This window comes from Stegodyphus dumicola, chromosome 1, assembly GCF_044657685.1.
Source record: "Stegodyphus dumicola isolate Sdum_Otavi_A_Nest chromosome 1, ASM4465768v1".
Classification (NCBI taxonomy): domain Eukaryota; kingdom Metazoa; phylum Arthropoda; class Arachnida; order Araneae; family Eresidae; genus Stegodyphus; species Stegodyphus dumicola.
In genome coordinates, this window is record NC_140768.1 from 75,521,446 (window position 1) to 75,537,857 (window position 16,412).

At 31.3% G+C, this 16,412-nt stretch overlaps 1 protein-coding gene across 7 annotated transcripts in view; it reads right to left on the reverse strand.

Annotated features, from left to right (window-relative positions):
* Window positions 1–16,412, reverse strand: part of LOC118194398 (ankyrin repeat and SAM domain-containing protein 6-like) — a 117,893-nt gene that overhangs the window by 27,620 nt on the left and 73,861 nt on the right. For all 7 annotated transcript variants that reach the window (XM_085816366.1, XM_085816353.1, XM_085816357.1 and 4 more), the window contains 2 exons: window positions 12,197–12,257; window positions 658–706 (listed from right to left, as the gene is read on the reverse strand). In XM_085816366.1, coding sequence (XP_085672492.1) covers window positions 658–706; window positions 12,197–12,257 — 110 coding nt within the window. The remainder of the gene's footprint in view (window positions 1–657; window positions 707–12,196; window positions 12,258–16,412) is intronic.

Genomic DNA, 16,412 nt, shown 5'->3' on the forward strand with positions numbered 1-16,412 from the left:
ATATTAAATTAATAATATAAGAAATACAATCTGCTGAATAAAAATTTCCTGCCTTCATTCGAAATAATGCTGTCCCCGCATAAAATACGGAACTAATAGAATCTATTGCACTGCACAAAATTTGTATACATAAACATACTACTAACGAGATAAATATTCTGATAACAACTAGTTTTCCCTTACATTTACATATTTATCACAGACGCAAAATGAGTGAGAATAGAAATAAAACAACAAGTGAATTTTTTGTTTAGTTTATATAACTATTATTTACTATTCTATTCTAATGATTTTCTGTAAAATGGCTGTAACTGATCTATGCAAAATCATTACCTGTTATTCATACACGTAACAATTGATAGTTTAGTCACCAATATTTGGCTAACATCAGCAGAGCATAAACAAGTATAGATACTTAAATATATGGCTAAATTAACTGCTCATAGTATGTAAAAATCTTGTGCTTAATGAAATGATTATTCTACTAGTTTATTTCAATAATTTATAACTTTAAATAAATTATAATTAGAATCAATTAATGAAAAGATTAAAATCAAACTAGAAATTTACTACTTCAGACTTCTTCAATATTCTAAAAAATTAAAAACACACAGGCAGAATAAATTCTTTAAGAATAATAAATAACAAGAATTTTACCATTTTGCAGAATTCATCGGTTTTCTAAGACTTCTTCCACTGATAGAAACTAAAACAAAATGCCTCACATGTAGGGAAATATATAAAAAGGTAAACCACTAAATTATTTTTGAAACTGAATTATAATATGAGGGAGGACTCAAATATAACCGAAGTTATACTCCTGAGCATCACATAATTATAGTAAGAGGTTGCGCTGCTATAACTCTGTAGGGGAACTTCTTCTAATAGGGGGACTAATAATTAATTTTTTAAGTATTATCAAATGAGGTAAAAAAATCATTCATTTTGTGAAAATTTGCTTATCTGTTTCTATTCTACAAATTAAACTTGATTTAATGTATCTTTCTGTATTCCTTTTTAGTAAAAACTTTATAGATTAAGGGTAATATCAGTAATATAAATATACATATCTCAGAGATTATTATATGGAATTTAGGATTTAAAAATTAATAAAAAATAATGAGCTTAGAATAGAAAACGGTGTCATTTCAATACCATTTACTATTCTTGGAGAAATGCTTTCATAATGATGTCAGTACTTTTATTTGATTCAGTCCATGTTCAAAATTTTATAATTACAATTATGCAAATTTTCATAATAGTACCTTGTATAAAGATCTTTGCATTCTTATGCAAATTAATTTCTAATATAGAAAAAGGATACCTTCCTCTATGGGCATTTTTATGTCTGTAATATAAGTAAATTGTAAGTAAAGTGTTGTTATTTAAGTAAATAATTCATTTGTTTTGCTAATCAATATATCAAAATAAATTAATTCAAAAGTTTGCTACCTATGCAGAAAACTTATAAATATTGTTTCTTACAAGTTACAAATTTGTCTTCCATAAGGGTAGGGAAACCTTTTTGTAAGGGCACACTTATGAAAATTTCTAGTGGGTGACTTGCATAAAGGTGTTGTCACCATTAAGATGTCCCTTCTCAGGTATTGAGGAGGCTGTCTGTCTTAGTATTAAGTAATCTTTAAAATTAATGTTAAAATAGGAATTATGTGGAAAATATTTTAGGCATACTATTAGTTATTTTTGTTTGTTATATAATTTGTAACAGTAAATAAAGATGAATGTTACATCTCATTACTTGATCTGACAATGAGAAAAAAACTTTTTGTTATTAAGTAATTGTTTGCATTGTTATGAAAGGGAACAAATTATACCAGTGTATTATTTATTGGCACATGTAGCATAAAGATTAAATTCACTTGCTAGATTACTAATTGCTCCTATAAAACTTGGTTGTGCCAATTTTGCTTTTAGCATTTGAATTTAATATTTAATACTTCACTTGTATTATTAAAAATTAAAAAAATATATATAGCATTTTCCACACCATTAATATTTTGACACCATTAATCCACACCATTAATATTGTCTTAACTTATTTTTCAGATGCTGAATTTGGAACAATGAGTTCAGTTTTCTATTGCTTTTGCATGTTTGGAAAGACTTGCAAAAATTTTGAAATTTAATGTAAAACTAGATAATTAAAATAGATTGTTTTATTATCAAGGCTTCATCATTTTGATTTTTGACAGTGTTTTCTATAAAAAATATGATGAAAAAGTATTTTCTTTTTATAAGCAATGGGAAAAACTATTAACTAATCCAAGAGACATATTTAACATATGAACAATCAAACATTAATAATAATTCATGCTTTCTGAAAATCTTAGGAGTAACACTGAAACCATAACACAGATCATTTTTACAAAATGACATTCTGCATCATTAAAGTTAATTTTTATTCAATTAAACATGTGCTGTAAATAAAGATGTGAAATGCTGACTTATAAAGGATTAAGAACATAAAATCATTGTTATTTAGTGTTTCTCCAAGTTTTTCCTTTTGTATTTATTTAAGTTTTCAAAAACTAACCTATCAATGCATTAGATATGAGAATGTACGCTTATAATAATGTCTTATGCTAAGTTACTAAAAACAAACAAAATTGAATTGAACAGAAATGTAAATGGCATACTAAATTTTAGGATTAAGGATTATTATCATTATTATTGACAATGAACTGAAAAGAGAATTTCTCCACCTTTCCAAGTTAAGATTGATAATGCACATGCCCAAGATGCATTTTAGTTTCTGTTGAACTGCACTTAAATTCCATTGACTTTTCTCTACATAATAAAATTAAGATTTTTTTTAAGGTCATAAATTCTAATTTAAGTAGCCTTTGTTATTTAAATTAGCTGTTTAATTTACATGAGACACACCAAACCAAAATATTAGAGACTGCCATGTATACTGTATCAATTAGCATGCATTATTTTTAATAGGCAAATTATTTATAGAATTAAACTCCTAAATCAACAAATGTACTTTTAAAAATGGCTTGGAAAAAAATAAAATTTCTGAAGTTTCACTATTTTTGGAAAACACCATTATATAAATAAAGTAACCCAAAAATAAATATTAAATTAACTCCCAAAAATAAATTATGGAAATAAAATAGCATTTTATCAAGTGGAAATTTCATACAGATAGATGCATGGGTAGCATTAAACAGAAATCATAATCTGAAAAAAAAAAAAAAAAAAAAAAGAGAGAGAGAGAGAGAGAGAGAGAGCCAGGTGTGTCTTATTGCTTTTATTTTTTCTTAAGGTAAGACACATACAAAAGTAATTTATTCTTGAAATTTGCTTAGTTATTTGATCATTCAATATATAATACTAAATTGTATGAATTTTTTTAAATAGAAATTTATATTTTTCAATGACATTGGAATTATTTCACATTTCAATAATTGCTTTAATATAAAATTCAACAATAATCAATTCATATACAGGGTGATTTTAAATTGCTTTTACAAGTTAAGAGGGGTGATAGTACCCATCCAGATGAGCAAAAATTACCTTACAACATTAGAGATGCATTCCACTCTGAGAGGCAGAAACACATCATGGAAGAACAAGAAGATTATCTCCTAAGACTATCAAGAATTAACCATATGCAAATTTGCACTCAGAAGAAGCAGCATTTTGGTCTTAGTTGAGAAACGCCAATCAGCCGATCACAAAAACAAAAACAGAGAAAGCCTGTCACAGCAAGCAGTGTCCTTGAAAATGGCACAACATCAATGCTTCATGCATTATCTTGATAACATCATCCGTAACTTTTCATGAATGCTATGGCGGAGTACATGTATGAAAAATTTGCAGATATTCACCTCACATATGGTGAAGAAAAAAGAAATAGATGTGAAGCACGAAGTTTATACGAACAGCGGTTTCGAACTTAGCGTAACAGCGGTTTAGGTTGGATTGCAAACCATCCAACCTTTTCCAGTGTTGATCAAAAACTGTGAGAAACAGGCTCTTTTGCCATCTCAAAAAGTAATACAGGATGTTCGTGAAATGCACAAACACCAATAATGAAAGAGTGAGTTTTGACTAGATTTGAAGCAGCTCCTCCCACAAGTACACAGGGGTAGCAAGACTGGGCAGATTTTGTGCACTTGATGCTTGGAATGAGGAATAACAATCCATGATTCCCTGCATTATTAATATTATTTAGTGATAAGGCAAAATTCAGCAGAGAAAGTATTTTCAACTTGCTCAATCAACAAGTTTGGTCTGACAGCAATCCCCACTGCACTGCTTCTCATAAACACCAGAAATTTTCCGTGAATGCCTGGCAGGTATCCTAGGTGATTACCTAGTAGGCACTTACATCATGGCAGACCGTTTGACCGGCACAGCATACCGTATCTTTTTGGAACACGTGCTTCCAAGTTATTGCAGGCTGTTCCACTCCCCATCTAGAAAGACATACGGTTAATGCACGATGGAGCCCCAGCGTATTTTTCCATCATGGTCTGTAACTTTTTTAATACCACATATCCCGCATGATGGATCAGACATGGCAGACATGTGGCTTGGCCTCCTCACTCATTGGACCTCAACCCACTGGACCTTTTTCTTCCATGAAATCTTTAGTGTACAAGACACCTGTGGACTCTGCTGATGATTTCGTGGCAAGAATCGTTGTTGCTGCGACACAAACAAAACACCAGGAATTTTCGAGAGGGTGTGTCAGTCTTTCCTTCGCCAATGTCAACTGTGCAATGACTGGCATTTTGAGCAGATTCTGTGAATTTTCCACTAAACAAAAAATCTGATTGTGCAACTTTTGTTCACATTCACTCTCTTTTCCAACACTGTTGTAAGTTCAGGTTGGAATTCTAATATTCCTCTTTTCTGCCTCTCACAGTGGAATGCGACCCTATATTCTATGGTAATTACTGCTCATCTGAATGGCTACTATCACCCCTCTTAATTTGTAAAAACAATTTAAAATCACCTTGTGTTTTAGAAAACTTATTTGCTTAATGAAAAACTTTTTGTTTTCTTATTTTAGCTTATCACATTTAATAAACTGCAAAAAATTTCAACATGTGTGGAAAAAATGTGTGGGTGGTGCATTTTAAATACTGCAAATTTTAATTATGACTAGTACATACAATCTATTTTACTGCTATATAACTAAAACCACCAGCATATAAAAATCAAATGTGTTTAAAACAGCATTTTTACATTCATAATATACATATATTATCAGCATATAATGATAGAAATATGCTTCTAAATAAATGTACTATGTGAGAATACATGTAGATTTCACGAAAAATATGCGTACAAACACAGTAGTAGATTTAGTAAGAAAATAGTTGATTCACACATTTTTTTGCTAAAACATGCACGTTAATATGCAGTAAAAGGTACAAGCCATTTACTTGAACTTTTACCAAAATTATACCTATATGCATAGTAAAAACATATGGAAAACTTATGTAAATTTCTGTGTAAAGTACAAGTTTGTGAAAAATTTAAATGACTGTGTAGATTTATGTGAATTTTCACTAAAAATACACAAAAGTAAAAAAGTGGGAAGATTTACATATATACAATAAATATATATGCAAATTTTCACCAAAAATATATGCAAATACTTGAAATATTTATATTATATGTAAAAATACGAATAAAGTGCAGTCGTTCCCATAAATGTATCCAAATTTTACGTATAACTTGTATAACTTGCATGTATTGTAACATAAAAATATACCTAAATATGTACAATTTTTTCCCCGGAAACTTTTTGTGATATTTTAATGTTCAAATTTTACATTTTTAATATGAAGGACCATTCGTAAACTGCACGTATTTTTTTGCATGCAATTTACGAGTACACGCTGCCTGTATAAATACAAAATATGTGACCATAAATTAAATTACACACAAAATAACCATAAAATTACCATTCTAAAAATAATTAATAAAATAATACACAAAATCAAAACCATAACAAAGAGCATTAAAATATTTATATATATTTATAACATCATTTTCCGTCTTAAGAACTGCACATATTGAACAGCGCAATCCCCACGACCAGGGATATCTAATTCTCATTACCGTAATTGACGCCAGGTTTAGAAGAAGCAGTTATTTGTATATATACCACTAAGTCATTTAATTTCTTGATTATATAGTACAGCCCTCCCTAGGAATTGTGGCTTGGGAGAAATCTCGCGACGACATTCCAGGTTGTACAGCAAGATTTGATTCCTTTCTTTGAACTCCCCCTCTGTTGATTTGGCATCGTATCTCACCTCCATATTCTAGGTGGCTGTGTTGATCCTTTCTGTGGTGAACTGATGAATATCCTCTAAATGTACCTGTAGATCTTCTAGATACTGCTCAGATGAAGAATGAGTGTCCAGCGGTAGTCTGAACAGCAGGTGAAGATCATGACCAAAAATCATTTGCAATGGAGAAAATTCCCTGCTTTCATGAACGACATTCCTATATGTTAGCAGAAAAAATGGCAGTTTTTGGTCCTGGTCCTGATAGGCTCTAGGATACAAACAGAGATAGATGGCCCGGGATGATTCGCCTTAACCTCTCCACCATGCCATCCCACTGTGGATGTAGAGGAGTGGTTTGAGTCTTCTCCATTCGAAGAATTCTATAAATACGAAAGAGGTAAGATGTGAAGTTTGTCTCTTGGTCAGAATGAATAAGGAGAGACACTAATCTAATAAGACGTGAAATCTAATTCTGTACTAGGATTTTTGAATAGTTGAAGCCTCTTGATCACGGATGGCATGAGCTTCCGGTAAAGGCCCTAGAATGTTCAAAGGAATACTCTTCAATTCTCACACTGTAGTCTTTCTCATGTAAGTGTTTGTGGGCTTTTTTGAGCTCCACATGCATCACATAATTTGCAACATTTTTCTACATCTTCTTTGGCTTTGTACCAGAAGAAATGTTCACAAACTTTATGAAATGCCTTTGATACATCAAAAGTACCTCCAACAGGGCTGCTATGAAACACTGACAGAACACTAGGCGGTAAGATGAGCTACGATTCGAAACTCTTTCCATTGTCAGCTTCTCATTTGAGGCAGAGAGCTCTGTCTCACAGGTGAAGGAAATTCCACAAAGCCCAGTATCTTTTCCTCGTCGGAATAAAGAGGACCATTTCTTGCCAGCTGGGTTTCTCATTTGTTCTTTCCATTAAGTCTAAATTCAGGATCTTGCATTTGGGCATTTCACAATTTTATAGTGCTCCAGAGATCAGTCTCTGATATAAAAGAGTGTGTTCTTATTTGTCCGATAACTGGAACTTTAAAGTTATAACTCAGCTTTTGAAAAGTATTTGCACTTTCCTACATAAGGTCTTCTTGAAATAAGAATTCTCCTGCAAAGTTATTTTGCGATGTCGGATTTCCATATCATACTCCAGTGTACCCATCTATCCACTTAACCCTCTGGAATTTTTATAAGTAGCCAATTTAATGATATATGGTAAGCATGCAACAGGCTTGTTTGGCCGCACAGTTAATGGTGGAAATATTCTACTGCCTGGCTAACAGTTCTTTCTGGCTTAGATAAACTTCTGCTAAAATAGGTAATGACATAGTCCTGTTCATTAATTTCGTGTGAAAGAGCTAAGTACTTCATTTTATCGAGACTAATATGTATTGAGAATAAAGCTGTATTTCGGGTGGGGTTAAGCCAACACAGGAGGAATTCAAAGCATTCTTGAGGATTTTAAATGCTTCTTCACATTCATCGGACCACAAATATTTTTGCTTTGTTTCTGTCAGGCAGTGCAAAGACCTTGCGATTTGAAAAAAATCTTTGAGAAATCTTCCTTAGTAAGTGCAGAGGCCAAAAAAGCTTCTTAACTAATGAATGTCTTGCGGGCGACAACAATTATGAACAGCTTTGATTTTCTCAGGATCTGTGCATACACCTTCAGCAGAGATAATATGGCCAAGATAGCTAACTTCTCGATAAAATAATTTATATTGAATTACAAGAACTGAGTTGTAAGTTAGCTTCTCTGAGTTTCTATAGTATTTTTCGGATGTTTTCTAAATGTTCTTCAAAAGTGCGTCCAATAATAATAACGTCGTTGTGATACACAAGGCATGCTTCATACAAGAGCCCTTTCAGAACTATCTCCATTAGAAGTTCGAATGTTGCTGGAGTGCTGTACAGTTCAAAATGCTGATACACACATTCCTGCTAGCGTGTTTTAGGTGTTGTCGATTGGAGGCAAAAGGTAACTGTTTTTCTTCCAATGTCAGTTAGTCATCTGTAGTCTACACAAAATCGTGTGAACCGTTTTTCTTCTGAACTAATACGATAGGTAATGCCCAAGGACTAGACGATGGCTGAATAATAGCATTATTCTGCATATAATTTAAAAGCTTCCCAACTTCGTGTAAATCCAATCTTGTGTTACATTCATGTAACTAACATCACTAAGCAAGATTTTTGAATTATATTAAATGGCTTGCAGCTTTAATTTATTTAGTATTTAATTCTGTAATTTCAATTAAATCTTTTATTTCAGGTGTACTCTGCTTCCGATCGATGAAACTTTGCACAATACTTGTCAAGGAGAACATGGAGCAATTTCCTCTCCTTTCATTAAAGTACAAGATTTGTCACTTATGTTGGCAATTCTGGTAGACACATTTTCTTTTGTTAAGTCTATGAGGGCAGCTACAATTTAAAGTTCCTTCAAAGGTGCAGTTTCCTTCAGGAACCCAATAATCCCTACATATAAATTTTTGTGAATTTTTACAGAACCACTGCTTATGCATTCTGTTTTTGGAGAGATAGTAATAGTATCACGAGCAGTTATCCTAGAGCAGCTCATTCCAATTTCATCTACTCCAAACATTGGTATTTTTTATTAAAAGTACACAATTAATTATTCTTGACAGGTAAACAAAATCCATGCATCTTTAGAAATTCAAGTCCGAGGATGCATGGATTGTTTGTATTAGCCATATTGACTATGCATACACATGATGCAAACTTGATGTGCACCAATATTTTCTAATGCATTGACATTTTCTCTCCACTTAACGGTTTGTAAATTTAAGAATAGAGCTATATACAGTAGGTAAGCATTCATCAGCTAAATGCCGAACAGCTTACAGAATAGTCATATTTATTCCGATGTTTACTATCATGGAGGATGGCAAATCGTTGATTTCTCTTCCCATGCACAGTTCTTGATCTCCACTGAAAAAAGAGGTTATTTGAAGAACATTGTTTCCCTGCTGCTCCTTCAACACATTTCTCGTCTTTTGGCTGGAGGTGCACAACACTGTTTTCGTAAATGTCCTTCTCCATTACAGTTCCAATTTCAAGAATGTTCTTGAAATACATACTTTCCTTTTATCATAACTACTAACTACGTATCATCTTCGATGCTTCCATCGCCTCCACTCTTTTCATCAGTTTCATCATTGCTTTCAGCATTGTGTCATCTGGAGTGCAGACATCCCTACAGGTCGACAATTCTTTCAACTGGCGTTTGTGCAGTCTCTACTTTCATGGCATGTACTACATTACTCTTCAGGTCTTTATTATCCACTATCAAGAATGCTTACTGTATTTCAGGATCCCTGACAGCATTCACAAAATACTGGAGATTCAATGTGTCTTTAATTTCACACCCACAATCCGGAAATGCTACCTGCGTTAACTTTTCGATGTCAGTTGCCAGTTCTGGAAGGATCTCACATGCTTGCTGCAAGGGAGAGTTAAGCAGTATTAATCTCTCAAGAATGTTTCTCTAACTGAAATTCTAGGCCATTAATTGAGGCATTAATATTTGAATGTTTTTCGAGTGGCAGTGTCTGTAAGACGCCCATGACCTCTCCTCATAAACAGGCTGCCAAATTTAATGCTTTGGTCACAGCTTAATTGCAGAAGGAAATAAATGGGTCAGAATGTTATTCAAAGAACCAGCTGGAATATTCAAAGCGGGCTGAGCTGGTGCATTGTTCATGGATGAAACCGGTTTTACAATTTTCTATTCTAGTCTTAGAATCTCTTTCTCCAGTCCTTCGTTCAGACCTGAAACTTCATTTAGAAATGATGTTACATTTTTAACCGTTCTTCAAAATTTTTTTCTATGGCAGCTATTTTCTTGTTCATACCACCAACAATTTTTCTTTCGACAGTGTCAATATCCTTCATTTCAGTAAGGGTAGACAAGGTACTTTCTTTCGTACTTTTGACAAGGCACTTTTCTGCCAATTCCTCCCTCATCTTGGTGGCAGTTGTTTCGACGGAGTTCTTCATTTCCGCAGTATTTGCTTCTGTAAGGGTCTTCATTTCTGCTGCTTCTCTCCTCATCTCAGAGGCACTTATGGAGTTCTTCCTTTACTTCTGCAGCATTTGCTTTCATTGATGTCGGCAGAATCTGCGCCGATATTTTCATTTTGACTTTCAGCTGCTCTTCCATTCTCTTGGTTATCAGCATTCAAAGAAATCCTAAATTTTGACACTAGTTGTGGCGAGCTGTGGGATCGTTAATTATTGCTCAAAATAATAAACCCAGAGAAGCAGGAAGAAATTGATGATTTATTAGGAAAATAGGCATAATAAATACTAGCCATTGTTATACACAGAGTATAACAATGGCTGGAAATACTTCAAGGAGAACATGGATAGTCAACAATTCCTTCTTAATGTATGAAATAAATCCTAAATTTCCTCAAATCACTCTCAGGGCAAGGCCCTAACTCATAGTTCAGCTAACTACTAAGTCTCACAGCTGATTCACAACTGAACTCCAAGCTCTCTGATCAATATTTATACCCTGAAGCAAGGGCTCAGAAAACTTCTGGAAGAACTGGTCATTCAAATTAGTTTAATGACCACTTTGAAAATTAGCTTTCCTGAATCTTCTTAACAGTTGCCAAGTTGGCGAGAAATTGCCAAATGTCGCCGACTTTGCTACAAAAATTGTCGTCAAAGGCCCTTAAGTACGAAATTTTTTATATATCTCAATTTCTAATTGATCTATTTTTTATAATTCCAAAGCCAATGTGCTCAGGATTAGAAGATCTAAAATTCTATGCCACAAATAAACACTTAAATATAAGGCATGAGGCCAAATTAAATTAAAGATGCAATAATTATATAAATGTAAAATTGTCCTTCTAAAAAAATAAAACAATAGGAAATACTGCAACATCACAGGAAATCAAAAATACAACAAAAAGCATTTAAATATTTACATTATTTAATGTATCAATGAAGATGAGATATTTTCATTCTTTAACATCATCAATACACAACATTAACCATATTACTTATTACTTATGAGACAAGGGTTCATTAAAAACTAGAAAAAATTATGATTATTATTCATAGCAGATGTGTGTAAGATTTTTTTACATCTACTCAAACCGTTTATGAGAGATTAAACCCCAAGGTTTTCAATGTTTGGTTTAATATTTATTACGATTTACTCAACATAGTTATCAGCTTGGTTTCTGAATTAAAAAACCTGACTCCTTCAGCTTTACTTTAAAAATTTCATCCTAATAATCCTATATCAATAATAAGAATTTCTATATTTAAAATTCATAGTTTAAAAGGGAAAAAATTGTTTGTCTATAATGTCTACAGATTTATGAGATGGTTAGCAAAGTACAATGGAAAAGGAAAAAGAATACTATTAAAAACAAAAACTGCAACTGAGATGTTAAAAACATATAATATTAGTGTATCTATTAATACATTCAGTATATTATTCAGTATATTATGTATTAGTATATCTATTCGCTTTTAATCTGCTAAAAAAATCCTTTGTTTTTTCTTTGGCCTTCCAATTCAAATATGATATACATTACATAATTTCTCTCTCTGAAATTTCAAGCAGTAAAATAAGTAAAAAAACAATAGGAATGCACAAGCAAATATTAAAATTTTATGAAAATACCACTATACTTATTAAATCTTTGATAAAATATATGGAAACAACTTTTATAAAGAAGTTTTCTCTCACAGAATAATGGCTGCTGTACTCCTAAAAAATGAAATTAAGCTACCTTTTCTCAAAATCAGATATTAAAAATAATTGAATTTCACCATTTAATAAAGTTTAACAAGATTTTCTGATTAATAATTTAGCAGTAGTCTCAGCTATCATTCAGCATGTCAATCATTAAGAGATTTCACTTACCAGAACGTTTTTTCCTGTAATTTTTTAGAAGTTTTGGTGTCTGAAGTGATGTTACAGAAGGCTGCAAAAAATTTGACACTATATATATAAATTGTAACATAAGGAGCACACAGTACATATTTTGGCTCACTTTCAAATTCATTATTTATTTCAAAAATAAAAGTTGCTTTGAAAATACTCTAAATGTATTGAATTATACACAATAGGCTAAAATTATCTACAGGGAAGAGTTTGTCATCTAGACACATAAGATGGGCTCTTAAACTTACAGAATGCAATTTAATAATTAAATGTTTTTCTGGGAAAGAAAACATTGCAGATGATGCCTTGTCACAAATTAAACTAGATGCTAAGAGAATGAAGTAAAATGTGCCCTGTTAACTTCTAAAATTTTATGTTCACGAGAAACAATTATTTCAAAACTGCAAATAGACCTGGAAATTAAAAATATCGGTGTTTATTAGAAAGAACCCAATGATTTTGAATGTTATGACATAATGCAAATGAGGAACAGGGTTACAAATTACGTAATTATTCAAAGCCTTCTGTTCTATACTTAAGTAACAAATTATAATGAATTAAAATCAATTACTCCAGTGAGTTTAATATTAAATATTTTATATGAATTAAAAGCCACATTCCCTAATAAAATAGTAGGATTTGATCTATTAGGTATTAAAAAAATATGGGTATTTATTCGTGATTGTTGAACATTTTTTCAAGCAGATAGAAAAAATTCCCTCCACAAAAGCATCTACGAAAATTGTTGCAGATTCATTTTTAAATAAATTTGTATCAAACTAAAGAGATTCAATTAAAATTATTTCAAAAATGGTATGCAAATTTTTGAGGAAATATGTATGACATAAAACACTTTTATATGGTTCCTTATCAATCAAAGTCAAATATCATAGAGCAGGTGAACAGAAATATACTTAAAATTAGCCATAGCTGTTTAGTAAAATACTATCAACACAGGGAAAGCTGTTAATGAATTAACACATGCATTAAGAACTCCCAAATATAATACCACTGGTAAGACATCAAATGAGTTATTCCTTGGCAAAAAGATGATTATACTCTTTGATAAACTTTTTTTGTTGAAAAACGATCCACAGAATTCAAGTTGGCAAACATTCAGAAATTATTGGATATGTTAACAAGTAATTTGGGTATGGCTTGTTTACAGCTTTATTTACAACTTTAATTCAGCAAAACAAATTTTCAATATGAAACAACACTCAAAATTTATGCACAATTCTAAATAATAGATTGTGTTAACATGGTGTAAATATAAAAACCAGCACAAAACAGATTTTATTAGCCATATGTTAGTTTGTCTCCACCTGCACAGCAATATGAACTTCACAGGTATGCATCCAACAATCAATATATATATATATATATACATTTTGTACAGTCAACTGCATTGAAAAATGGAGGTGCACAACTACATGTTATAGCAGTCCCATACACAAAATTCCAATGTTCTATGGCTACTTGTTTTTGAGTTATGGGAGATATACATGTATGTAAAGATGTCATAAAAAGTCTCTTTTGAATCTATTTTACAATCCGCTTTGGTTTAAAAAAAAAAAAAAAAAACACCTTTAATTCCGTTTGCATGTACAGATGTAATGAGAAAACATCGTTCAAATGGAATCAAGAGCAGTCAAAATGGATATTTTCATTGAAATATGATAACCGAAATTTTTTGCAATTACATTACTTCATACAAGGAAGTAAAAAGGTTATTTAAACTTTCTTCTATATTTTGCGAGTTATTTAAGATGAAGCAATAACTTGCTATTTGTACGGTTGGTAGGACTTCAGCTTCCAGTTACAATACACTGATCAGCATTATATATATATATATATATATAAAGATATAACTAACTCTTTGCTTTTTTCTCATAAAATTTCTTGGCTTTTATGAAATGCTTCTTTTTTTTATTATTATTTATGAATAGAATGATATGTATTAGCAGTAGAGATAAGCAAACAAATCTTTTACACCAATTTATTTGCAATATCACTAATGAACTGACATCTTTTCATTGGAAGTAGAATTATCACAGAGTACCATAGTGGCATTCGAGATACCAAAATGCTAAAATCAGAAATTGGATTCTTTGCATAAGTTTTAGAGGAAGAATGAGTCAATGTAATTTTTTGATAAATGAATCAATTATGCTTTTCAAAATCTGTTGAAAATGTATTGGTTCTGAAAAAAAAAATTGCATTCTTCTACCTGAATTGAAACAAAGCATATGAAATTTAAAAAAAAAAAAAAAAAAAAAAAAAAGGCAACTGTTTTCCTAATGTACATTTTAAAAAGGATAATTTGCTTGAATATTGGCCAATTTATGGGAATTCCAATATTTAGATAAATTATCCTCCTGATCACTGTATGTTGTTAATAAAACATTTACACTTTGTAAATCAAGACCAAAAACTAGACAAAAATTACATGAGTCGTAATAGTTTCTGGAAAATTTTAAAAACATTTTATTTAACAAATAATTCTTTTCGTGTAGCATAACATCAAACTGAAGATATAACAACTGATGAGGTTACTGTGAAATTCAAAGTTAGGGTTTTGTTTTGTTGGGATATTCCAAAGAAGCACAAAAGATGAGGAACAAACCTGTACAAAGTTGTTGATAAATCTTGTTTTACATATCACATGGATATGTATTTAGGAATAGACAAAAACTTCATGAGTCTAAACCAATAATAACTACATGCTCTGGTTATGAAAATATCAGAATGCATTGGTGGTGAGAGCCATAAACAATATATGAACAATTATTTCCTTTTCCTAATTTAATTTTAGACCTGCTAAATGGACATAAATAGTTGTGGAACATTATGCTGTACCATAAAAATTTCAGAAAGTTTTTTTATTTCTGGGAACAGAAGGAGGAAATTTTTCAGTAAAATTTGGAGAAAGCATAACAACTTTGTGTTGAACAGAAAATATAGCATGAAGACATGGTAGGTATGTATTTTAGCATGAATACATGCTAAAACAAGCTACGCATATATTCATACTGACAAACATGCAAAATCTTGTATTGCATAAAATATATCTGTGGAATGAATTAGGGGAAAACAACTGACAAGTGAAGAATCTATTATAATTTTAAATTATAATATGAACATGCGGTTTGTAGATCTCAGCAATCAAATGTCAAATTCACATGCATTTGGTGGACAAATTTTTAGATTTTCATGTGGACTAAAAAACTACTCATAGAGTTTAGATTTATCAGTTTTAAATGTGTTTCTGCTTTTTAAACAAACAGAATAAAAAAAATTAAAAATTGTGTATTGCTAATAAAATACATTTGTACAAAATGCAATGATGCATTGCCCAGTATTTCCAATTGCATAATAAGATATAAATAAATCAAAAAGCAAAACATAAATTATATGTATGAGCCATTGCACACATCACTCTCATGGCTTTAATCTAATGGCCTGGTCAAGCAGTACAGTAAATGAGTAATCACATCCTGCAACTACATACACAACACACATTTAGGGACAATTCAGATTGTTTCCTCAGCCCTGGGGACAAATAGTGCCTGAAGCGATTTGAACAGAGGTACTTATCTCACACCCTAAAAACATTAAGTACACACTGCAACAAAGCACCCTTTGGCACCTACTGGTATTTGGGAAGCATTCGGATATTTAGGAAATATCTAGAAGTAGCTGAAGCACTTGTACACCCATGTCTAAATGCTAATAGTTAACAAAATCACTTTCAGATTCTCTTTGTAGAAATCACACCATGAATTATACTGCATTTTACTTACGTATGAGTATAGTTCTAATAAATTTGAAAAATATAAACAAATTACTTGATATTGATAATATCTAGTAATTTCTAACTACATGAAAACAATTTTTAACACACACAAACAAAAAACAAGGAAAAAGAAAGAAATGCAATAAATAGAAATGAGCATACATATATAAACATTAAGATGCAAAATCTACTTTAAAAATGATTTTTGATGATGACACAAAATCTGAAATTACATGTATAACTGTCTTCAATCTGAAATTAATTTCATTGCTTTTATATGCAAGTCTGAAGGAATATTGAAATGATTGCCACAAAGCAAAAGGTGCACTTTTTAACCAGAAAAAGATGCAATTCTAATAACAATTCTTCTGTGTATTGATAAATTCTTAATTTTTCAGA